This window comes from Nansenia antarctica (genome assembly GCF_963989245.1).
Source record: "Nansenia antarctica genome assembly, contig: SCAFFOLD_150, whole genome shotgun sequence".
NCBI lineage: Eukaryota > Metazoa > Chordata > Actinopteri > Argentiniformes > Microstomatidae > Nansenia > Nansenia antarctica.
In genome coordinates this window covers 165,001-190,000 of record NW_027662360.1, presented here as the reverse complement: position 1 = coordinate 190,000, position 25,000 = coordinate 165,001, and the positions used below count along the sequence as shown (strand labels likewise).

Genomic DNA, 25,000 nt, shown 5'->3' with positions numbered 1-25,000 from the left:
AATTACCTGAGGTTGTTTAATCACCTGAGGTTGTTTAATTACCTGAGGTTGTTTAATTACCTGAGGTTGTTTAATCACCTGAGGTTGTTTAATTACCTGAGGTTGTTTAATCACCTGAGGTTGTTTAATCACCTGAGGTTGTTTAATCACCTGAGGTTGTTTAATTACCTGAGGTTGTTTAATCACCTGAGGTTGTTTAATCACCTGAGGTTGTTTAATCACCTGAGGTTGTTTAATCACCTGAGGTTGTTTAATTACCTGAGGTTGTTTAATCACCTGAGGTTGTTTAATCACCTGAGGTTGTTTAATTACCTGAGGTTGTTTAATCACCTGAGGTTGTTTAATCACCTGAGGTTGTTTAATTACCTGAGGTTGTTTAATTACCTGAGGTTGTTTAACCACCTACAGATATGCCCCATAACCATAAATGGGGTGAGATTGACAGACAGGGGGGTAGACCTACAGACAGGTTGTAGGCTGACAGATAGGGGGGTAGACCACTCACCTAATATGGGCCCCACACACACACACACACACACACACACACACACACACACACACACACACACCCTAATGTACCGTTGTACTGCAGGCCTCACCTTGCTGTTGCTGGTAGTCGTGTCCGCCTTCGACTCAGCTCCTAGACGCTCAAACACGGACGTACGGTTGATCCCTTTAGAGAGAGAGAGAGAGAGAGAGAGAGAGAGACAGAGAGAGACAGAGAGAGAGAGACAGAGAGAGAGACATAGAGAGACAGAGAGAGAGACATAGAGAGAGACAGAGAGAGAGAGACAGAGAGAGAGAGAGAGACAGAGAGAGAGAGACAGAGAGAGAGACAGAGAGAGAGAGAGAGAGAGAGAGAGAGAGAGAGAGAGAGAGACAGAGAGAGAGTTACACAAAAGACATCGCTCACTGAGTGAGACATTGAAAAAGAAAGAAGGACAAGTGAGGGATGGGGGCACACATCTGATTTCTAGTTTTAGTGCCTTCAGGTTTTTATTCTATTTATCTTCTCTTACAAATGGCAAAGCAATTATAGCACCTTTTATAAATGTAGCCTAGTGACACCCGCTGGTGAGACCATAAACCAGTCGCAGAATCGACAATATCTGGTTTTCGTTTTTTTTCATAACAGGCAACTTGAAGTTTTAAAATACCCACTTGATATAATATACAACAGTTTAACGATCACTAAATACTAAAATACTAAACATTTGTGGATTGGATTCACTGTTCTCGTTTGCTGTAGGCTATCGGTAAGTGATAATGACTACACTTACATTATGTGTCGTTTTGTGTTTTTAGCATGTCGATGTTCTCTCAGCATGTTGTGATGTTATAAAAACACAGTTAGACGTTCCTAGCGATGTACCACTGTTAGCCGCTAGCTGTTAGCAGCGTTTGTTGTTGTGGTTTGATCAGAGTCACTTTTCTCCTGTCGCATTCCCATTCTTGAGGTGCAGAAACATTCAAATACTCGTGTCGTCTTGAATTCTTTTCCGATTTCAATGTATGACGCATCATTTGAAAGCTTACCATCTGTAGTTTCAGAATATGAAAAATTTAAAATTACTTGTGACAAATGGTTTATGATTTCACCAGCTGGCATCATGACATTGTCAGACTCATTACACACAGGTAGCTACTAGCCAACTGTCATGCCCGTGACCACTGGCTACTACTGTTGTCATCAGGTGAGTGACCGGGAGCGCAGGTCGGAGCCTACTGTTTGTTCCTGTCAGATTCAGCTTTCTGGACAGATCGGACAGATACCCATGGATAGGGTTAGGAGGGTTAGATACCCATGCCATGGGTCGGATCAGGACATCCCTATTAGTGAGCTAAACAACAGCGCCCGGGTTAGTGTTAGGGTGGGGCCTACCTTAGTGTTGGGGTCGGGGGTTAGGGTGGGGCCTACCTTAGTATTAGGGTTAGTGTTGGGGTCGGGGGTTAGTGTTGGGGTCGGGGGTTAGTGTTGGGGTCGGGGGTTAGTGTTAGGGTGGGGCCTACCTTAGTGTTGGGGTCGGGGGTTAGGGTGGGGCCTACCTTAGTATTAGGGTTAGTGTTGGGGTCGGGGGTTAGTGTTGGGGTCGGGGGTTAGTGTTGGGGTCGGGGGTTAGTGTTAGGGTGGGGCCTACCTTAGTGTTGGGGTCGGGGGTTAGGGTGGGGCCTACCTTAGTATTAGGGTTAGTGTTGGGGTCGGGGGTTAGTGTTGGGGTCAGGGTTAGTGTTGGGGTCGGGGGTTAGTGTTGGGGTCGGGGGTCAGGGTTAGTGTTGGGGTGTGGGGGTTAGGGTGGGGCCTACCTTAGTGTTAGGGTTAGTGTTGGGGTCGGGCGTCAGGGTGGGGCCTACCTTAGTATTAGGGTTAGTGTTGGGGTCGGGGGTTAGTGTTGGGGTCGGGGGTTAGTGTTGGGGTCGGGGGTTAGTGTTGGGGTTAGTGTTGGGGTCAGGGTTAGTGTTGGGGTCGGGGGTTAGTGTTGGGGTTAGTGTTGGGGTCGGGGGTCAGGGTTAGTGTTGGGGTGTGGGGGTTAGGGTGGGGCCTACCTTAGTGTTAGGGTTAGTGTTGGGGTCGGGCGTCAGGGTGGGGCCTACCTTAGTATTAGGGTTAGTGTTGGGGTCGGGGGTTAGTGTTGGGGTCAGGGTTAGTGTTGGGGTCGGGGGTTAGTGTTGGGGTTAGTGTTGGGGTCGGGGGTCAGGGTTAGTGTTGGGGTCGGGGGTCAGGGTTAGTGTTGGGGTGTGGGGGTTAGGGTGGGGCCTACCTTAGTGTTAGGGTTAGTGTTGGGGTCGGGGGTCAGGGTTAGTGTTGGGGTCGGGGGTCAGCGTTGGGGTTAGTGTTGGGGTCGGGGGTCAGGGTGGGGCCTACCTTAGTGTTAGTGTTGGGGTTAGTGTTGGGGTCGGGGGTCAGGGTTAGTGTTGGGGGTCGGGGGGTCAGGGTTAGTGTTGGGGTCGGGGGTCAGGGTTAGTGTTGGGGTCGGGGGTCAGGGTTAGTGTTGGGGTCGGGGGTCAGGGTTAGTGTTGGGGTCGGGGGTCAGGGTTAGTGTTGGGGTCAGGGTTAGTGTTGGGGTCGGGGGTCAGCGTTGGGGTTAGTGTTGGGGTCGGGGGTCAGCGTTGGGGTTAGTGTTGGGGGTCGGGGGGTCAGGGTTAGTGTTGGGGTCGGGGGTCAGGGTTAGTGTTGGGGTCGGGGGGTCAGGGTGGGGCCTGCAGGCTGGCCTACCTTGCAGGGCCTGCCGGGCCAGGATGCGGCGTGTGCGTGCCGTGGTGCCCCTGGGCATGGTGATGATGTACTTGCCTTCCATCTCCGCCGTCACGCGCCGACGCTTCACCGCTACGCCGCTGCCCTCGTCTGCTGGCCGAGTCAACACTGAGGACAGAGGTCAGGGGTCAGGAGACAGGTCAGAGGTCAGGGGTTAACAGACAGGTCAGGGGTTAACAGACAGGTCAGGGGTTAACAGACAGGTCAGGGGTTAACAGACAGGCCAGGGGTTAACAGACAGGTCAGGGGTTAACAGACAGGTCAGGGGTTAACAGACAGGTCAGGGGTTAACAGACAGGTCAGGGGTTAACAGACAGGTCAGGGGTTAACAGACAGGCCAGGGGTTAACAGACAGGTCAGGGGTTAACAGACAGGCCAGGGGTCAGGGGTTAACAGACAGGTCAGGGGTCAGGGGTTAACAGACAGGTCAGGGGTTAACAGACAGGTCAGGGGTTAACAGACAGGTCAGGGGTTAACAGACAGGTCAGGGGTTAACAGACAGGTCAGGGGTTAACAGACAGGTCAGGGGTTAACAGACAGGTCAGGGGTTAACAGACAGGTCAGGGGTTAACAGGTCAGAGGTTAACAGACAGGTCAGGGGTTAACAGGTCAGGGGTTAACAGACAGGTCAGGGGTTAACAGACAGGTCAGGGGTTAACAGACAGGTCAGGGGTTAACAGGTCAGAGGTTAACAGACAGGTCAGGGGTTAACAGACAGGTCAGGGGTTAACAGGTCAGGGGTTAGCAGACAGGTCAGAGGTTAACAGGTCAGCAGACAGGCCTGCTCACCACTGAGGGAGGAGAGGGGGTTTATAGTCGTACAGTTATGCTGCTGTGGCCTAGGAGGAATGAATGAATGAATGAATGTTTGAATGAATGAATGAATGAATGAATGGTCTTTATTGTCATTGATATAGTACAGGTACCATACAACGACATTTGGGAGGGGTGGCTCCCCTGGTGCTAGGAGAAAAAAACTAAAAACAAGAAGGGAAAGGAGCTGGTTTACATAAATAAAGGCTATATACACTATCCACTACACTATACTATACAAATAAAACACTGTGCTGTACTCTATGCTATGCTATAAATATCCTAACATTTCCTATCTCTGAACCTTATGTACCCGAGGGTTGTCGGAACGTGATGAATCAGATAAATAACTGTTTTATTCTACTGGACGTTTTCAATAGGAAAACATACATGATTAACTCACTTGCAGTCAGTGCATTACATTATTAATATGAATAAACTTTTGACATAAACATCAGTAGTTTCCCTGGCGTTGTTCTGCAGCACACAGACATCTGGCATCTCTGCAGACGTTTGACATTCTTCAACTGGTTTCATGCGTCTGAACAGGTGGAGTCTAACGGCTGTGTTACCTGCTTTACAGGTGGAGTCTAACGTGACTCACCAACGTGACGGAGCTGGCGTTGTGTTACCTGCTTTAGGGTTAGGGTTAGGGTTAGGCGTGACTGAGCTGGCGTTGTGTTACCTGCTTTACAGCTTTTTTTTATTACATTTTGCAAAGCAATGTTTCACCCACTAAAGACCTGCCTTGACAGTCCCTCTAAATGTCTCTAAATGTCCCTTTAAATGTTCTCTAAATGTCCTCTAAATGTCCTCTAAATGTCCCTTTAAATGTTCTCTAAATGTTTTCTAAATGTCCCTCTGTCCTCTTAATGTTCTCTAAACGTCCCCCTCTTAATGTCCTCTAAATGTCCTCCAAATGTCCCTCTAAATGTCCTCTAAATGTCCTCCAAATGTCCCCTAAATGTCCCTCTAAATGTCCCATAAATGTCCCCTAAATGTCCTTTAAATGGAGACACACAGGGTTATCTGCAAAACCACTGGGGTGTTGCGGGGTAGAAAAGCATAATTAAGGAACACAAATAAACGTTGTTGTCACACTAAAAATGTTTTGTGTCTGAATTCTGTGATTTCCGCATTGAGGAAATTCCACAGCCCTATAAGAGACAGAGACAAAGAGAGATTGCTTTTTAAACTTTAACTATTTGTGTTGTTTTTACCGACTGTGCTTCTGTTCTACTTTTTATGTATCCATCTATTCTTGTTCTCTCCGTGGAGTTGAGTTGAGTCATTGAGTCCTGAGAAAATAACTGCATCATTATTATTATGCACCACGGCCTGGGGTGGTCCAGTGGTCCAGCACCACGGCCTGGGGTGGTCCAGTGGTCTAGCACCATGGCCTGGGGTGGTCCAGTGGTCTAGCACCATGGCCTGGGGTGGTCCAGTGGTCTAGCACCATGGCCTGGGGTGGTCCAGTGGTCTAGCACCAGTCTACAGTCTTCAGTGCACACGGGGAGGCTGTGGCACAGGAGGTAGAGTCGCCGTCTAATGATCACAAGGTCGGCAGATCAGCGGTTCGAGCCCCGGCTGGGCACATGTCGAAGTGTCCTTGGGCAAGGCACTGAACCCCAAATTGCTCCCAGTGAGCGGGGCCGGCCGGCGCCTTGCATGGCAGCTTGCCGCCACCGGTGTGTGAATGTGTGTGTGAACGGGTGAATGAGAGGCCGTTGTAAAGCGCTTTGGAGCAGCTTTGGAGCAGCAAAAAAGGCGTTATATAAGTGCAGTCCATTTACCATTACACATATGCCCATGTCGGCATGGGTTATAATCCGGCCCATGCCCTCTCTCTCTCCCTTCTTCTCCTTACTTTCCTGTCTGTCTTCACTGTATCTGTCCAATACAATGAAAAATATGAGTGGGACTGCCCTCCTCTACTAAAATAAATAAATAAGAAGAGCCAGACAGAGATGGAGGGTGGAGGGTGGTGGGTGGTGGGTGGTGGGTTAGTCTACCTGCTTTGCCGGTCTTGCTGGCCTGCTTGTTGGACACGGTGACAGACAGGCGGTTGTCAGGGCGACGAGCGGGGGTGCTGGGAGGGGAGTCCCTGCTCAGGGCGTTGGCGATCATACGCGTGGCGGCTAAGAAGACAGATAGATATTGTTACAGATGTTAGATATATACATTATGTTACATATACACGGATGAGATGGATAAATCCATATATAATATATAATAATAAGTTATAAAGTATAAATGTAAACATAAATGCAACATTAAAGTATGGCGTAAAGGTAACATGTGTATCACAAACAGGGTTGCAAAATTCCCCAAAGTTTGGGAAACATTCTGATAATTTCCAACGTTTCCATATTGAAAACCATAGGGAAACTTTGGAAATGCCCAGAAACCTTCCCAAACTCAGGGGAACGTGGCAGGCCTGATCACAGACATGATGGAGACTCACGGGTGTTGGCGGTCCTCCTGAGCTCCGCCTGGACGCTGGTCTGGCCAGAGGAGATGGCCTCGGAGGACATCTTACACATGTCCTGGTGGAGGAGAAACGTTGAGCATTATGCAAAACTCTTACATCTCTCAACTATTTCCCCGTAGGACAACTGTCAGGTTTACTTTTTAAAGTGTTTTTCACCGAGGGTAACCGTGTTGAGACCCGGGTCAGGGCTCTACCCTCACCTGTAGACCTGTTAGGGCTCTACCCTCACCTGTAGACCTGTTAGGGCTCTACCCTCACCTGTAGACCTGTTAGGGCTCTACCCTCACCTGTAGACCTGTTAGGGCTCTACCCTCACCTGTAGACCTGTTAGGGCTCTACCCTCACCTGTAGACCTGTTAGGGCTCTACCCTCACCTGTCTGTAGACCTGTTTGGCGTGTTTGAGGATCCCGATGATGTCACCGATGACGGTGATGCCCAGGTCCATCATGATCTCCTTGCTGAGGTCCATCAGCATGTTCTTCTGGATCCTGCAGGGAGGAGGGGGTCAGGTAGGGGTCAGGGGAGGAGGGGGTCAGGGGAGGAGGGGGTCAGGTAGGGGTCAGGGTCAGGGTTAGGGTTAGGGGAGGAGGAGGTCAGGGTCAGGGTTAGGGTTAGGGGAGGAGGAGGTCAGGTAGGGGTCAGGGTCAGGGTTAGGGGAGGAGGAGGTCAGGTAGGGGTCAGGGTCAGGGTTGCGTGCGTGCGTGCGTGCGTGCATGTATGTATGTATGTATGTATGTATGTATGTATGTATGTATGTATGTATGTATGTATGTATGTATGTATGTATGTATGTATGTATGTATGTATGTATGTGTGTGTGTGTGTGTGTGTGTGTGTGTGTGTGTGTATGTATGTATGTATGTATGTATGTATGTATGTGTGTGTGTGTGTGTGTGTGTGTGTGTGTGTGTGTGTATGTATGTATGTAAGTATGTATGTATGTATGTATGTATGTATGTATGTATGTATGTATGTATGTATGTATGTATGTATGTATGTATGTATGTGTGTATGTATGTATGTATGTATGTATGTATGTATGTATGTATGTATGTATGTATGTATGTATGTATGTATGTATGTATGTATGTATGTATGTATGTGTGTATGTATGTATGTATGTATGTATGTATGTATGTGTGTATGTATGTATGTATGTATGTATGTATGTAATGTGAAGACTCAGTACCTGTTGTCCACAAAGGACACGGCGTAGTTCACCGCCAGCCCAGCCGGGATCCCGGCGTCCTTGAAGAACTGGATCCACTCTGAGGTGGCTGGAGAAAGGAGGCAGGGTGAGGGTTAGACAGGAGGCAGGGTGAGGGTTAGACAGGAGGCAGGGTGAGGGTTAGACAGGAGGCAGGGTGAGGGTTAGACAGGAGGCAGGGTGAGGGTTAGACAGGAGGCAGGGTGAGGGTTAGAACAGGAGGCAGGGTGAGGGTTAGACAGGAGGCAGGGTGAGGGTTAGACAGGAGGCAGGGTGAGGGTTAGACAGGAGGCAGGGTGAGGGTTAGACAGGAGGCAGGGTGAGGGTTAGACAGGAGGCAGGGTGAGGGTTAGACAGGAGGCAGGGTGAGGGTTAGACAGGAGGCAGGGTGAGGGTTAGACAGGAGGCAGGGTGAGGGTTAGACAGGAGGCAGGGTGAGGGTTAGACAGGAGGCAGGGTGAGGGTTAGAACAAGCAGCTTGACGAGAACTAACTAAGACTCTGACTCCTCCCACCCTGCTGACTCCTCCCACCCTGCTGACTCCTCCCACCCTGCTGACTCCTCCCACCCTGCTGACCCCTCCCACCCTGACTCCTCCCATCCTGCTGACTCCTCCCACCCTGCTGACCCCTCCCACCCTGCTGACTCCTCCCATCCTGCTGACCCCTCCCACCCTGCTGACCCCTCCCACCCTGCTGACTCCTCCCACCCTGCTGACCCCTCCCACCCTGCTGACTCCTCCCACCCTGCTGACCCCTCCCATCCTGCTGACCCCTCCCACCCTGCTGACCCCTCCCACCCTGCTGACTCCTCCCACCCTGCTGACTCCTCCCACCCTGCTGACTCCTCCCACCCTGCTGACTCCTCCCACCCTGCTGACTCCTCCCACCCTGCTGACCCCTCTCACCCTGCTGACTCCTCCCACCCTGACCCCTCCCACCCTGCTGACTCCTCCCATCCTGCTGACCCCTCCCACCCTGCTGACCCCTCCCACCCTGCTGACTCCTCCCACCCTGCTGACCCCTCCCACCCTGCTGACCCCTCCCATCCTGCTGACCCCTCCCACCCTGCTGACCCCTCCCACCCTGCTGACTCCTCCCACCCTGCTGACTCCTCCCACCCTGCTGACCCCTCCCACCCTGCTGACCCCTCCCACCCTGCTGACTCCTCCCACCCTGACCCCTCCCACCCTGCTGACCCCTCCCACCCTGCTGACCCCTCCCACCCTGCTGACTCCTCCCACCCTGCTGACTCCTCCCACCCTGCTGACTCCTCCCACCCTGCTGACCCCTCCCACCCTGCTGACCCCTCCCACCCTGCTGACCCCTCCCACCCTGCTGACTCCTCCCACCCTGCTGACTCCTCCCACCCTGCTGACCCCTCCCACCCTGCTGACTCCTCCCACCCTGCTGACTCCTCCCACCCTGCTGACTCCTCCCACCCTGCTGACTCCTCCCACCCTGACTCCTCCCACCCTGCTGACTCCTCCCACCCTGCTGACTCCTCCCACCCTGCTGACTCCCACCCTGCTGACCCCTCCCACCCTGCTGACCCCTCCCACCCTGCTGACCCCTCCCACCCTGCTGACTCCTCCCACCCTGCTGACTCCTCCCACCCTGCTGACTCCTCCCACCCTGCTGACTCCTCCCACCCTGCTGACTCCTCCCACCCTGCTGACCCCTCCCACCCTGACTCCTCCCATCCTGCTGACCCCTCCCACCCTGCTGACCCCTCCCACCCTGTTGACCCCTCCCACCCTGCTGACCCCTCCCACCCTGCTGACCCCTCCCACCCTGCTGACTCCTCCCACCCTGCTGACCCCTCCCATCCTGCTGACCCCTCCCACCCTGCTGACCCCTCCCATCCTGCTGACTCCTCCCATCCTGCTGACTCCTCCCACCCTGCTGACTCCTCCCACCCTGCTGACTCCTCCCACCCTGCTGACTCCTCCCACCCTGCTGACTCCTCCCACCCTGCTGACCCCTCCCACCCTGCTGACTCCTCCCACCCTGCTGACCCCTCCCACCCTGCTGGCCCCTCCCACCCTGCTGACCCCTCCCACCCTGCTGACTCCTCCCACCCTGCTGACCCCTCCCACCCTGCTGACCCCTCCCACCCTGCTGACTCCTCCCACCCTGCTGACTCCTCCCACCCTGCTGACTCCTCCCATCCTGCTGACTCCTCCCACCCTGACCCCTCCCACCCTGACCCCTCCCACCCTGCTGACCCCTCCCACCCTGCTGACTCCTCCCACCCTGCTGACTCCTCCCACCCTGCTGACTCCTCCCACCCTGCTGACTCCTCCCACCCTGCTGACTCCTCCCACCCTGCTGACTCCTCCCACCCTGCTGACCCCTCCCACCCTGCTGACTCCTCCCACCCTGACCCCTCCCACCCTGCTGACTCCTCCCACCCTGCTGACTCCTCCCACCCTGCTCACCACCTGTTTCAACTGTTGCCCTCTGGACGGCGCTACCGATCCCTGGCCACCAAAACATCCCATTTCAAAAACAGTTTTTTCCCCTCTGCTATAAGGACTCTCAACACCTGACTCACTGCACTAACCCTGCCACATGTACGGCACTTTATAAGTTGTAAATATTTTGTAATGATTTTGTCTTGTGGTTATGTGTGTACATTGTCCAGTGTGATAGTCATGTGTGATGTGTGGATGTTTGATGTATTTGATTGATTGATTGATTCATTCATTCATTCAAGTTTGGGCCTAGTCGAACACGTAAAGGTTTACAGTGAGATGGACCCAGGGGGACACAGCATGAGTCAGAGGGCAGCTGAACCAGGCAACACATGTCAGGCCGGCCAGCTGGTGTTATTTATATCTGCTAACCCTAACCCTAACCTAGTCTAGGGTTAGGCTCTACTAGTCTAGTCTAGTCTAGGGTTAGGCTCTACTAGTCTAGTCTATGATGGCTGTTAAGGTAGTTGAGAGCTAACCTCAACTCCAACTCGAGATGTGGTCCCAGTTAACCTCCCCAGGGACCCTTTAGGCCAGCATGGAGAGGAGGATGCTAGATTAGGTCGAGTATACTCAATAGGGTGCTATTCTAACATCACACTGATTTAACACACACTGACTTATTATGAGTGTCTATGTAGCGTTCTAGGTCCAGCTGTGTTGTGTTAGCTAGCTATGTTAGCTAGGGTAGCTAGCTACATTACTGGGTCTAGTTTAGATGGCTGGTTAGGGTGTTACTGGCTCGAACAAATGTGTGACGAATGAAACCATTTATCTAGGCAGGAGAGAAGGATGTTGCTGGGACACTAGCGGGCTAACTAAGCTAACTAAGCTAGCATCTCCACATGCGTCTGTCTGAACGGGTCTGTTCTTAGGATGGAAAAGCTGCTTTTTATGTTTCTTCTGCGCTTCTAACACCAGTGTTCTAATGCCAGTGTTCTAACGCCAGTGTTCTAACGCCAGTGTTCTAATGCCAGTGTTCTAATGCCAGTGTTCTAACGCCAGTGTTCTAACGCCAGTGTTCTAATGCCAGTGTTCTAACGCCAGTGTTCTAACACCAGTGTTCTAAGGCCAGTGTTCTAACGCCAGTGTTCTAACGCCAGTGTTCTAATGCCAGTGTTCTAACGCCAGTGTTCTAACACCAGTGTTCTAAGGCCAGTGTTCTAACGCCAGTGTTCTAACGCCAGTGTTCTAACGCCAGTGTTCTAACGCCAGTGTTCTAAGGCCAGTGTTCTAACGCCAGTGTTCTAATGCCAGTGTTCTAACGCCAGTGTTCTAACGCCAGTGTTCTAACGCCAGTGTTCTAACGCCAGTGTTCTAACACCAGTGTTCTAACAGTGTTCTAATGCCAGTGTTCTAACGCCAGTGTTCTAACGCCAGTGTTCTAAGGCCAGTGTTCTAACGCCAGTGTTCTAACGCCAGTGTTCTAACACCAGTATTCTAACGCCAGTGTTCTAACGCCAGTGTTCTAACGCCAGTGTTCTCACGCCAGTGTTCTAACGCCAGTGTTCTAAGGCCAGTGTTCTAAGGCCAGTGTTCTAACGCCAGTGTTCTAACAGTGTTCTAACGCCAGTGTTCTAACGCCAATGTTCTAACGCCAGTGTTCTAACGCCAGTGTTCTAACGCCAGTGTTCTAACAACAGTGTTCTAACAACAGTGTTCTAAGGCCAGTGTTCTAACGCCAGTGTTCTAACAACAGTGTTCTAACAACAGTGTTCTAACGCCAGTGTTCTAACGCCAGTGTTCTAAGGCCAGTGTTCTAACACCAGTGTTCTAACAGTGTTCTAACGCCAGTGTTCTAACAGTGTTCTAACGCCAGTGTTCTAACGCCAGTGTTCTAACAGTGTTCTAACGCCAGTGTTCTAACGCCAGTGTTCTAACACCAGTGTTCTAACGCCAGTGTTCTAACGCCAGTGTTCTAACAGTGTTCTAACGCCAGTGTTCTAACCTCAGTGTTCTAACCTCAGTGTTCTAACAGTGTTCTCACGCCAGTGTTCTAACGCCAGTGTTCTAACAGTGTTCTAACGCCAGTGTTCTAACGCCAGTGTTCTAACAGTGTTCTAACGCCAGTGTTCTAACGCCAGTGTTCTAACAGTGTTCTAACGCCAGTGTTCTAACGCCAGTGTCCTAACAGTGTTCTAACGCCAGTGTTCTAACGCCAGTGTTCTATCGCCAGTGCCCTAACAGTGTTCTAACGCCAGTGTTCTAACGCCAGTGTTCTAACAGTGTTCTAACGCCAGTGTTCTAACAGTGTTCTAACGCCAGTTTTCTAACGCCAGTGTCCTAACAGTGTTCTAACGCCAGTGTTCTAACGCCAGTGTTCTAACGCCAGTGTTCTAATAGTGTTCTAACGCCAGTGTTCTAACGCCAGTGTTCTAACGCCAGTGTTCTAATAGTGTTCTAACGCCAGTGTTCTAACGCCAGTGTTCTAACAGTGTTCTAACGCCAGTGTTCTAACAGTGTTCTAACGCCAGTGTTCTAATAGTGTTCTAACAGTGTTCTAACGCCAGTGTTCTAATAGTGTTCTAACGCCAGTGTTCTAACGCCAGTGTTCTAATAGTGTTCTAACGCCAGTGTTCTAACGCCAGTGTTCTAATAGTGTTCTAACGCCAGTGTTCTAACGCCAGTGTTCTCACGCCAGTGTTCTAACGCCAGTGTTCTAACGCCAGTGTTCTAATAGTGTTCTAACGCCAGTGTTCTAACGCCAGTGTTCTAATAGTGTTCTAACGCCAGTGTTCTAACGCCAGTGTTCTAACGCCAGTGTTCTAATAGTGTTCTAACGCCAGTGTTCTAACGCCAGTGTTCTCACGCCAGTATTCTAACGCCAGTGTTCTAACGCCAGTGTTCTAATAGTGTTCTAACGCCAGTGTTCTAACGCCAGTGTTCTAACGCCAGTGTTCTAACGCCAGTGTTCTAATAGTGTTCTAACGCCAGTGTTCTAACGCCAGTGTTCTCACGCCAGTGTTCTAACGCCAGTGTTCTAACGCCAGTGTTCTAATAGTGTTCTAACGCCAGTGTTCTAACGCCAGTGTTCTAACGCCAGTGTTCTAATAGTGTTCTAACGCCAGTGTTCTAACGCCAGTGTTCTAATAGTGTTCTAACGCCAGTGTTCTAACGCCAGTGTTCTAACGCCAGTGTTCTAACCTCAGTGTTCTAACCTCAGTGTTCTAATAGTGTTCTAACGCCAGTGTTCTAACGCCAGTGTTCTAACGCCAGTGTTCTAACAGTGTTCTAACGCCAGTGTTCTAACGCCAGTGTTCTCACGCCAGTGTTCTCACGCCAGTGTTCTCACGCCAGTGTTCTAACGCCAGTGTTCTAACCTCAGTGTTCTAACCTCAGTGTTCTAACAGTGTTCTAACGCCAGTGTTCTAACGCCAGTGTTCTAACGCCAGTGTTCTCACGCCAGTGTTCTAACGCCAGTGTTCTAACAGTGTTCTAACAGTGTTTATTAGACCAGATCCATCAGGACAGAGCCAGGCTAGGCTAGGCTAGGAGCTAGCCTGCTATGCTAGCCAGGGTTAGGGTTAGTTAGCTGGACAACAGAAACACTACGATCGTGTTTAGCGTTCTGCGCTATTGACCAGTGAGCAAACCCAGACCAGGGTTAGATCAGGGTTAGATCAGGGTTAGATTAGGGTTAGATTAGGGTTACAGGGTGTATGTAGATATATAAGGTTGGGATCACCTACCTGTGGTCACGGACGCCATGTTTACAGGCTGGCTGGGAGCGGGACGTAGTGACGTAGGGACGTAGTGTTACGCTCTCGACGCAGTAGTGACGCTTCTTCTTCTTCTTCTTCTCAGTTTGAATGAGGAAGTGAAGGGTCCAGCTTGGCGGTTTGACCAACTTGAGGCGCATTACCGCCCCCTACCGGACTGTGATTGGACGGTTTACTTGACAGGAAATGAATGAAATAAATAAACAACATTAGGGGGGGGGGGTGCTAAATCTGGTCTATCAACCCAGTATCTTTCAAATACTGTATTACCTAACCCTAACCCTAACCCTGCTCCACCTGTTTGTCCATTCTGATTGATTCACTTCCTAATAATAAACTCTCCACAGTGAACCTCAGCAGCTCTCTGCTGCCTCCCGTACGTCTGCGTCAATGTCCAAGCACGCCACGTCCTCTGGCGTCCTCTGACGTCACTCCGTTGAACACGCACGTCCTCTGGCTCTGACGTCACTCCGTTGACCACGCACGCAGCCTCGGCGGGAGGATCCTCACTGTTCCTCTCTGTGTACACCCCGCGGCAGCATGGCGGACAGTCCCAACGCCAGCAGCACGTTCAGCGTCTTCAGATGTGAGTCACAGAACTATATTATATATACATATAACCTTCTATTACTATATATATATATATACGTATTCATAATGAACGCATCTGTTGTTGTTGTTGGGGTCTACGTATCTTTTGAACGTATCTGCCGCGCGACTGGCAATGAAGCTTCTGTCTGCCAGCCTGTTGGCTAAACCCCCAAAGTCCGAATACAGGCTGTGTTCGGAATGGCATACTAGCATACTCAGTGAGTATATACTGCATACTAGCATACTCAATGAGTATATACTGCATACTAGCATACTCAGTGAGTATATACTGCATACTAGCATACTCAGTGAGTATATACTGCATACTAGCATACTCAGTGAGTATATACTGCATACTAGCATACTCAGTGAGTATATACTGCATACTAGCATACTCAGTGAGTATATACTGCATACTAGCATACTCAGTGAGTATATACTGCATACTAGCATACTCAGTGAGTATATACTGCATACTAGCATACTCAGTGAGTATATACTAGCATACTCAGTGAGTATATACTGCATACTAGCATACTCAGTGAGTATATACTGCATACTAGCATACTCAGTGAGTATATACTGCATACTAGCATACTCAGTGAGTATATACTGCATACTAGCATACTCAGTGAGTATATACTGCATACTGCATACTAGCATACTCAGTGAGTATATACTGCATACTAGCATACTCAGTGAGTATATACTGCATACTAGCATACTCAGTGAGTATATACTGCATACTAGCATACTCAGTGAGTATATACTGCATACTAGCATACTCAGTGAGTATATACTGCATACTAGCATACTCAGTGAGTATATACTGCATACTAGCATACTCAGTGAGTATATACTGCATACTAGCATACTCAGTGAGTATATACTAGCATACTCAGTGAGTATATACTGCATACTAGCATACTCAGTGAGTATATACTGCATACTAGCATACTCAGTGAGTATATACTGCATACTAGCATACTCAGTGAGTATATACTGCATACTAGCATACTCAGTGAGTATGGAATGGAATGGAATGGACTTTATTTGTCATTGCTACAGTACAGGTACCAAACAACGAAATTTAGGAGGGGTGGCTCCCCTGGTGTTAGGAAAGGGGAAAAAAACACATTTTAGAAAAAGCATAAAATCACAAGAAGGTAAGGAGCTGGTTTACATCAATAAAGGCTATGTACACAATCCACTGTACTATACTGCACAGATAGTCAACTAGGGTTGTCATATTGCACAAAAGTATTTTTTCACGTTATTTTAAAGTGTCACAGTTTGCAGGCTTGAAATGTACATGTTTGTGCCTCAGCACTAGCTGCCATACAATCCGTCCGGACTGTCCTGGGCCCAGAACTTAGGCCTTTTCTGTGTTCAGGGCCTTGACGGCCCTGTGGTAGAAGCAGTTCTTCAGTCTGTTTGTCTTAGCGGCCGGGGTCCTGTACCTCCTGTTCGAGGGCAGCTTGACAAAGTGTACGTGCCCAGGGTGGGTCGGGTCCCTGGAGATCTTGGAGGCCCTCCTGAGACAGCGTGTGTTGTACAGCTCTTCCAGAGAGGGGAGGGGGGCGCCGGTGATCTTCTGTGCTGTTCTCACGACTCTCTGTAGCGCATTTCTCTCCGCTGTTGTGCAGCTGTAGAACCAGTTGCAGATGCCGTAGGTGAGGATGCTCTCCACTGCGCCGCGGTAGAAGGCCACCAGTATCTGGTTGTGTTCTTTCCTGAGGCATCTCAGGGTGTATAGCCGCTGTTGTGCCCTCTTGATGGTGCCTTTTGTGTTGTCCTTCCAGGCCAGGTCATCCCTCGTGTGATGTATATACTGCATACTAGCATACTCAGTCAGTATATACTGCATACTGCCTACTCAGTGAGTATATACTGCATACTGCATACTAGCATACTCAGTGAGTATATACTGCATACTAGCATACTCAGTGAGTATATACTGCATACTGCCTACTCAGTGAGTATATACTGCATACTAGCATACTAGCCTACTCAGTGAGTATATACTGCATACTAGCATACTCAGTGATATCTGATATCTGATCTGACGATTTTTTACCGTCTTCTGTTCGCTAGCTACGTTACGACTGCGTTCGTAAATTCGCCCAGGAAATATGATCAGCACTCATGATCTTGTCCAATCAAATTACCTGGTCCCTTAATGACGTTGAACACAGTGTGCGCTCTCAGAGCGAATTTACGAACGCACCCTACGTTGCTTAAATACCTTCACTGCGGAGTTCGACAGAAACATCTTAACATAATTGCTACAAGTTGTAAAATGATTTGGGGGACCAATAGTCTTAACAGTTGGTAAAAAACATGATTAAAATAAATATATATGAGCAATAACATATCGTGGGCAAGCACTACAACCAACTTGTCCGTCTGAAGCTACAATACTGGGATCATTCGTGATTGGGCTACAAACAGTCAAATACTAGGTGAACATGTGTGTAAGACACAAATAAACGTGGCTTTCATGCATTTCAAGTGGCATATTTGTAATCATGACGATGTAGTCATGTCTAAGAATGCATTTCACCATGTTAATGTTAATTATTGTTAATACATGTTAATTCCCAGTATAGTGAAAATACCACCGCTCATCCGTGATCAGACTTAGCTGGGGTGCTGCAGCTGAAGAGTATTGAATAGAGTGCAAAAAAGCAGCATCTGCACACTCAAATATGTGCAAAAAACGGTGTTTATTGCAGCTTTCGCTCCCCAGGCTTTCGGACGATGTAAACAACAGCAGTATGACGAGGCTGAAGAGACGCGCAATGCATTGTGGGGATTCAGTACTCCAGTAGTGTCCAGTCATATCATACTTAAATAATTCCGAAAATCTAGTATACATATAGTATACACAACAGACACATACATACTAAATTTCATGCATACTCAAATCTCGCATACTGTACAGTGTGAACGCTCTTGCATACTCAAATCTACGTCATATCTAGTATGAGTAGTATGCTATTCCGAACACAGCGCATGATCATAACACTGTAGCTACAACGAGCTGACCTGCCGTGGTTATTATATATATACATATATATATTATATTATTGATTATTATATATATATATATACAGGGTTCCCACGGGTCCTTGAAGTCCTTGAAAGTTTGTGAATTTGAGAAAAGAAAATCAAGGTCTTAAAAGTTTTTGAAAATAGACATGGGTCATTGAAAGTGCTTGAATTCCCCTGTCTCTCTCTCTCTCTCTCTCTCTCTCTCTCTCTCTCTCTCTAAAAAGCTCTCTCTTAGCTCGTCAAACTAGTAAATAAGTCTGTATTGCTTAACTTAGCACATATTTCACAATATACAGTGGGTTCGGAAAGTATTCAGACTCCCTTACATTTTTCACTCTTTGTCATATTGCAGCCATTTGCTAAAATCAATTAATTTCATTTCTTTCCTCGTTCATGCACACACAGCACCCAATATTGTCAGAAAAACACAGACTTGTAGAAATTCTTGCAGATTTATTACAAAATAAACACTGAAATATCACCCTTTGGCATTCTAGCTGTTAATTTGTTGAGGTAATCTGAAGAAATGTCACCCCACGCTTCCTGAAGCACCTCCTGAAGTTGGATTGGCTTGATGGGCACTTCTTGTGTACCATACGGTCAAGCTGCTCCCACCACAGCTCAATGGGGTTGAGATCTGGTGACTCCGCTGGCCACTCCATTACAGACAGAATACCAGCTGCCTGCTTCTTCCCTAAATAGTTCTTGCATAATTTGGAGGTGTGCTTTGGGTACTTTTCCTGTTGTAGGAGGAAATTGGCTCCAATCAAGCGCTGTCCACAGGGTATGGCATGGCGTTGCAAAATTGAGTGATAGCCTTCCTTATTCAAAATCCCTTTTACCTTGTACACATCTCCCACGTTACCAGCACCAAAGCAGCCCCAGACCATCACATTACCTCCACCATGCTTGACAGATGGCGTCAGGCACTCTTCCAGCATCTTTTCACTTGTTCTGCGTCTTCTCACAAATGTTCTTCTGTGTGATTCAAATTTCGATTTGTCTGTCCATAACACTTCTCCTTCAATTCCTCTTTCCAATGTCTGTGTTCTTTTGCCCATATTAATTATCTTTTCCTTTTATTGGCCAGTCTCAGATATGGCTTTTTCTTTGCCACTCTGCCTAGAAGGCCAGCATCCCGGATTGACCTCTTCACTGTAGACGTTGACACTGGCGTTTTGCGGGTACCATTTAATGAAGCTGCCAGTTCAGGACCTGTGAGGCGTCTATTTCTCAAACTAGAGACTCTAATGGCGCTTTTCCATTACAGCGCCAAAGCAGGCCAGCCCGCTTCGGCCTGCTTCTTTTCCCCTTTTCCATTGTCGTCCCAGGTCGGTTCGGGTCGCTTCTTTAGCTCCACATCGAGAGCAGGGTCTAAATTTTAACATCCGGATCTTTTTGCCAGGCTGCGTGTGACGTGTGACGCTGCACACCGTTGATTGGTCAATGGAAATCGTCATCCCATGTCCCATCCCATATATTTCTTCACTAACCGCCATCTTGAAATACCACATTCGCTCTAGGAAAATGTCACTAGAGTTTCTGTAATAGCTTATTAATAAAGATTCGAAAAATTATGCTGACCATCGTATTATCTTAGTTTAATGTCATTTCAATGAATCATAGAACTTTTATTTACAACAAGCACAACACAAAAATCGCTATTATGCACCGTCTTTGTCCGTGAATAACACCGGCTGTGGAGGTGGTACAAACACAATACTCCTTTGCTAACTTCACCATCGGTCTACGGTCATTTTGAGCCCTTAACCACCGCGCTGACACCCCGAGAAGTTACCGTAAACTCGATGAACCGGGAGTTCACCCTCTGCTGCTGCTGTGCTGTCCAGCCATTTTCGCCGTTCACTCATGAGTCAAATGCCGGTAGATTCGCGTCTTGTCGGCGTTTCCCGATGATGATACTACAGTTCATAAAGCAGACAAGTGAAGGCAGTGGTTTTAAGGGTTCAAAAAACATGACTTTATTATGTGTACATAGCTTCCTCTCTCTCTTTCTCTTTCTCTCCCAAAAAATCACGGCTGTTGCTGTGTACACCCGGAAGCTTTTTGCCAGGCTGCGTGTGACGCGTAACTCCGCCTACTATCGTCTACTCCTCCTACTAGTCCGGGTCGGTTTGTGTATAATGGAAAACCAGAACTGATCTAAAGCGGGCTGAACCGACCTGACGCGAGCCGACCTGGGCTGCTGATGGAAAAGCCCCATAATGTACTTGTCTTTTTGCTCAGTGGTGCACCGGGTGTGTGCCTCCCACTTCTCTTTCTACTCTGGTCAGAGCCTGTTTGTTCTCTTCTCTGAAGGGAGTAGTACACACCGTTGTAGGAAATGTTCAGTTTCTTGGCAATTTCTCACATGGAATAGCCTTCATTTCTTTTTCTTTTTCTTTTTTTTATTAGTTTTTCAGATTTTATCCCTTTTTCACCCAATTTGGTATCCAATTGAACCCAAACTAGCATCCAATTATCCCCTGCCTATTGCGTAGGATCCGCCGCACGACCCCGTGGCCGGCAGCCCCAGAGGAGGCCGCCAGGCAGACTAGCTGACTGGCTCCTCGAGCCCAGCACCGTTATTCCGGCACCCCGGGGGCGCTGTTGCGCGACGGATCCTTGTCCGGAAATAGTCCTATACCGCCCTCTGGAGCGGCCGCTCAATATGCCGCTCCCTGTGTGCCTCGGCCATATCCGGGTCTGGTGAGACCGGGATTCGATCCCAGTCCCCGGTGGGCAGCTTGCACTAGTGGCTAGTGCTTAGACCGCTACGCCACCGCGGGGCGAATAGCCTTCATTTCTAAGAACAAGAATAGACTGTCAAGTTTCATATGAAAGTTCTCTTTTTCTGGCCATTTTGAGAGTATAATTGAACCCACAAATGTGATGCTCCAGATACTCAAACTAGCTCAAAGGAAGGCCATTTAGCTTCTCTAACCAGCAAAACCGTTTTCAGCTGTGCTAACGTAATTGCACAAGGGTTTAAGGTTTTTCTAATCATCCATTAGTTTTTAACGCGATTAGCAAACACAATGTACCATTAGAACACTGGAGTGACGGTTGCTGGAAATGGGCCTCTACACACCTATGTAGATATTCCATTAAAAAACAGATGTTTGCAGCTAGAATAGTCATTTTCCACATTAACAATGTATAGAGTGTATTTCTGATTAATTTAAAGTTATCTTCATTGAAAAAAACGGTGCTTTTAAAAAATAAGGACATTTCTAAGTGACCCCAAACTTTTGAACGGTAGTGTATATATGATATGATATATTATATACTGTCGTTGTTTCCAGGGACGAATGAAGACACGGAGAGGCTGATCCGGTGGCGGGGGGAGAACGAGTCAAAGTTCACAGGGAAGAGGAACGCTGCCATGAAAGGCTTCGAGTAAGAACATTATTACCTTAAAACATTACCTTAAGAACATTATTACCTTCTAAATGTTGTCATGTTTCATGTGCATGGCTCATTAAAAGTGAAGTCTTTATGCTCTCCTGAGATGACCATACGGGTGGGAAAGTAGCACCAGCCAGATACTTGTAAAATATAATAATAATAATTCATTGTATTTATAAAGCGCTTTTCCGGGGCTCAAAGACGCTGACAATATGGGAAAAACAGAAAACACAGAAACAACAAGCAACAGATAACATGACACATAGAACACACAGTTAACAACAGATAACATGACACATAGAACACAGAGTTAACAACAGATAACATGACACATAGAACACAGAGTTAACAACAGATAACATGAGCACATAGAACACAGAGTTAACAACAGATAACATGACACATAGAACACAGAGTTAACAACAGATAACATGAGACACATAGAACACAGAGTTAACAACAGATAACATGACACATAGAACACAGAGTTAACAACAGATAACATGACACATAGAACACAGAGTTAACAACAGATAACATGACACATAGAACACAGAGTTAACAACAGATAACATGACACATAGAACACACAGTTAACAACAGATAACATGACACATAGAACACAGAGTTAACAACAGATAACATGACACATAGAACACAGAGTTAACAACAGATAACATGAACACATAGAACACAGAGTTAACAACAGATAACATGACACATAGAACACAGAGTTAACAACAGATAACATGACACATAGAACACAGAGTTAACAGCAGATAACATGACACATAGAACACAGAGTTAACAACAGATAACATGACACATAGAACACAGAGTTAACAACAGATAACATGAACACATAGAACACAGAGTTAACAACAGATAACATGACACATAGAACACAGAGTTAACAGCAGATAACATGACACATAGAACACAGAGTTAACAACAGATAACATGAGACACATAGAACACAGAGTTAACAACAGATAACATGAGACACATAGAACACAGAGTTAGCGAACAGGCACAGGGAACAATTAACACAGCAATGGGTTGGCATGGTTAGGGGGTAGGGAAGGTTGTATGCATGTCCAGGGGGGGAGGGGGGGTGGCATGGTTAGGGGAGATGGTTAGGGGTAGAGGAGGTTGTATGCATGTCCAGGGGGGGAGGGAGGGGCAGGGTTAGGGGAGATGGTTAGGGGTAGGGAAGGTTGTATGCATGTCCAGGGGGGGGAGGAGGGTGGCAGGGTTAGGGGAGATGGTTAGGGGTAGGGGAGGTTGTATGCATGTCCAGGGGGGGAGGGGGGCGTGGCAGGGTTAGGGGAGATGGTTAGGGGTAGGGGAGGTTGTATGCATGTCCAGGGGGGGAGGGGGGCGTGGCAGGGTTAGGGGAGATGGTTAGGGGTAGGGGAGGTTGTATGCATGTCCAGGGGGGGAGGGGGGCGTGGCAGGGTTAGGGGAGATGGTTAGGGGTAGGGGAGGAAGTGAGGAAGGAGTGAGGGTGAGATATGAAAGTGGATGGTAGATGTGAGACTTAATGGTTGAAGAAATCTATCAAAGGCTGGTAGATGTTCACATATGCGCTTATCCCCTGTCAAAGGTTTATGCCCATGTTTGACCCATGTTATGTTGTTGTGTAGGACGTTCATCATGTTATGTTGTTGTGTAGGACGTTCATCATGTTATGTTGTTGTGTAGGACGTTCATCATGTTATGTTGTTGTGTAGGACGTTCATCATGTTATGTTGTTGTGTAGGACGTTCATCATGTTATGTTGTTGTGTAGGACGTTCATCTGTTATGTTGTTGTGTAGGACGTTCATCATGTTATGTTGTTGTGTAGGACGTTCATCATGTTATGTTGTTGTGTAGGACGTTCATCATGTTATGTTGTTGTGTAGGACGTTCATCATGTTATGTTGTTGTGTAGGACGTTCATCTGTTATGTTGTTGTGTAGGACGTTCATCTGTTATGTTGTTGTGTAGGACGTTCATCGAGCAGCACATGTTATGTTGTTGTGTAGGACGTTCATCTGTTATGTTGTTGTGTAGGACGTTCATCGAGCAGCACATGTTATGTTGTTGTGTAGGACGTTCATCGAGCAGCATGTTATGTTGTTGTGTAGGACGTTCATCGAGCAGCATGTTATGTTGTTGTGTAGGACGTTCATCGAGCAGCATGTTATGTTGTTGTGTAGGACGTTCATCAAGCAGCATGTGATGTTGTTGTGTAGGACGTTCATCATGTTATGTTGTTGTGTAGGACGTTCATGTTATGTTGTTGTGTAGGACGTTCATCGAGCAGCACATGTTATGTTGTTGTGTAGGACGTTCATCATGTGATGTTGTTGTGTAGGACGTTCATCATGTTATGTTGTTGTGTAGGACGTTTATGTTATGTTGTGTAGGACGTTCATCGAGCAGCACATGTTATGTTGTTGTGTAGGACGTTCATCATGTTATGTTGTTGTGTAGGACGTTCATCGAGCAGCACATGTTATGTTGTTGTGTAGGACGTTCATCATGTTATGTTGTTGTGTAGGACGTTCATCGAGCAGCACGGGTTCGAGGGAAAGGTCGAGGCTGTGTGGGCCAAGAAAAAGTGGGAGAATCTTAAGCAAAAATACAAGGTGAGTTATTATTATTATTATTATTATTATTATTTACCGTATTTTCCGGAGTCAAAAGGTCAAAAAATGTGTCATGAAGAGAAAACATATAAATCGCATTTATTTAGAAATATATTTCACAAAATCCAACAAGACCAAGAACAGACATTTAATCTGGAAAGGCAAGTTTATTCAACTACACAACAGCACACAGAACAACAGGCTGAATAGAAGTCCGGTATGTTAACATAACACATTAACAGTTATTCAGCTACACAATAGCATAAAGAACATACCTGGGAGGCTGAATAGGCTAAATGAACATAACAAGCCAGCGAGTCCAACAAGCAAGTTACCAGTAAGCAAGTTCACCAAGCTCCCGTTAATGTTTCAGTTAACTTCTTCAGTGGTACAGGAGCAGCAACTGTGTGGTGGCCTGGGAAAACCATGGTGGCATTTTGACATTTTCATTTTTTTTATTTCCATAAATTAGAAGTTCTCAGCTATTCATAACTGGTTGAATGACTGAGATAGCCCTTTATTTTAAAAAGTTATGAGCATTTTAATGTAGCATGTCAAAAAAAGTGAAAGGTGAGAAATCCTCCCCTTTCTCCTCCGGGTCGGGGGAGGAGCCTATGCAGATCGGCCGGTCTCGTTTGTCTGCTTGTGATGCGGTGGTAGTCTGCTCGCCTCGTCGGTAAAGTATAAGTACTTTCTCTTTTGTTTTCTTAAAATGTTTATTCACCATAATGTAGTATGGAGTTCAAAGTACTAGAATACCACATAATATCAAAATCGCCAAAATAGGACATTTCCATCTATTTTTGCTCTTTGCCACGAACGCCAGCGACATCCGACGGGTTTTCCCAGGCCACCACACATATAGTTGTCACAAGCCCAGAGCGCCCTCTGGTGGCTGTAGACGGTAATGTTTACTCCTTGGTTCATGTCAGTCAGTATTAAATGATATAGATGTTGATATATAAGTCCAGCCAAACTATGAAACAAAGTGTGACTTATAGTCCAGAAAATACGGTATATGAAATATCCAAAATGAAATGTTTTAACTAAAATAACGACCCTTGTGTGTGTGTCCTCCTGGTCTGTGAGGTGTCCTTGGGTGTTTTGAAAGGCGCCATACAAATAAAATGTGTTGTTGTTGTTGTTATTGTTATTATCACTATTATTGTTATTATTATAATTATTATTATTATTATTATTATTATCATTATTATTATAATTATTATTATCACTATTATTATTATTATTATATTTATTATTATTATCATTATTATTATCATTATTATTATTATTATATTTATCATTATTATCATTATTATTATTATTATATTTATTATTATTATCATTATTAT

General features: G+C 47.3%; 2 protein-coding genes across 2 annotated transcripts in view; one reads left to right on the top strand and one right to left on the bottom strand.

Annotated features, from left to right (window-relative positions):
- Positions 1-14,060, bottom strand: part of cUnh19orf47 (chromosome Un C19orf47 homolog) — a gene marked incomplete at its 3' end in the record, with an annotated part of 14,990 nt that extends 930 nt beyond the window's left edge. Inside the window, exons 1-7 of the mRNA XM_080551319.1 lie at positions 13,931-14,060; positions 7,748-7,835; positions 6,932-7,046; positions 6,531-6,612; positions 6,079-6,204; positions 3,215-3,361; positions 600-679 (exon numbers count right to left, since the gene is read on the bottom strand). Coding sequence (XP_080407445.1) covers positions 600-679; positions 3,215-3,361; positions 6,079-6,204; positions 6,531-6,612; positions 6,932-7,046; positions 7,748-7,835; positions 13,931-13,949 — 657 coding nt within the window. The 5' untranslated portion in view covers positions 13,950-14,060. The remainder of the gene's footprint in view (positions 1-599; positions 680-3,214; positions 3,362-6,078; positions 6,205-6,530; positions 6,613-6,931; positions 7,047-7,747; positions 7,836-13,930) is intronic.
- Positions 14,061-14,488: 428 nt separating this feature from the next.
- The window catches only part of LOC308175702 (uncharacterized protein), a gene marked incomplete at its 3' end in the record, with an annotated part of 11,098 nt that continues 586 nt past the window's right edge, over positions 14,489-25,000 (top strand). The window contains exons 1-3 of the mRNA XM_080551324.1: positions 14,489-14,546; positions 20,911-21,004; positions 23,561-23,648. Coding sequence (XP_080407450.1) covers positions 14,501-14,546; positions 20,911-21,004; positions 23,561-23,648 — 228 coding nt within the window. The 5' untranslated portion in view covers positions 14,489-14,500. The remainder of the gene's footprint in view (positions 14,547-20,910; positions 21,005-23,560; positions 23,649-25,000) is intronic.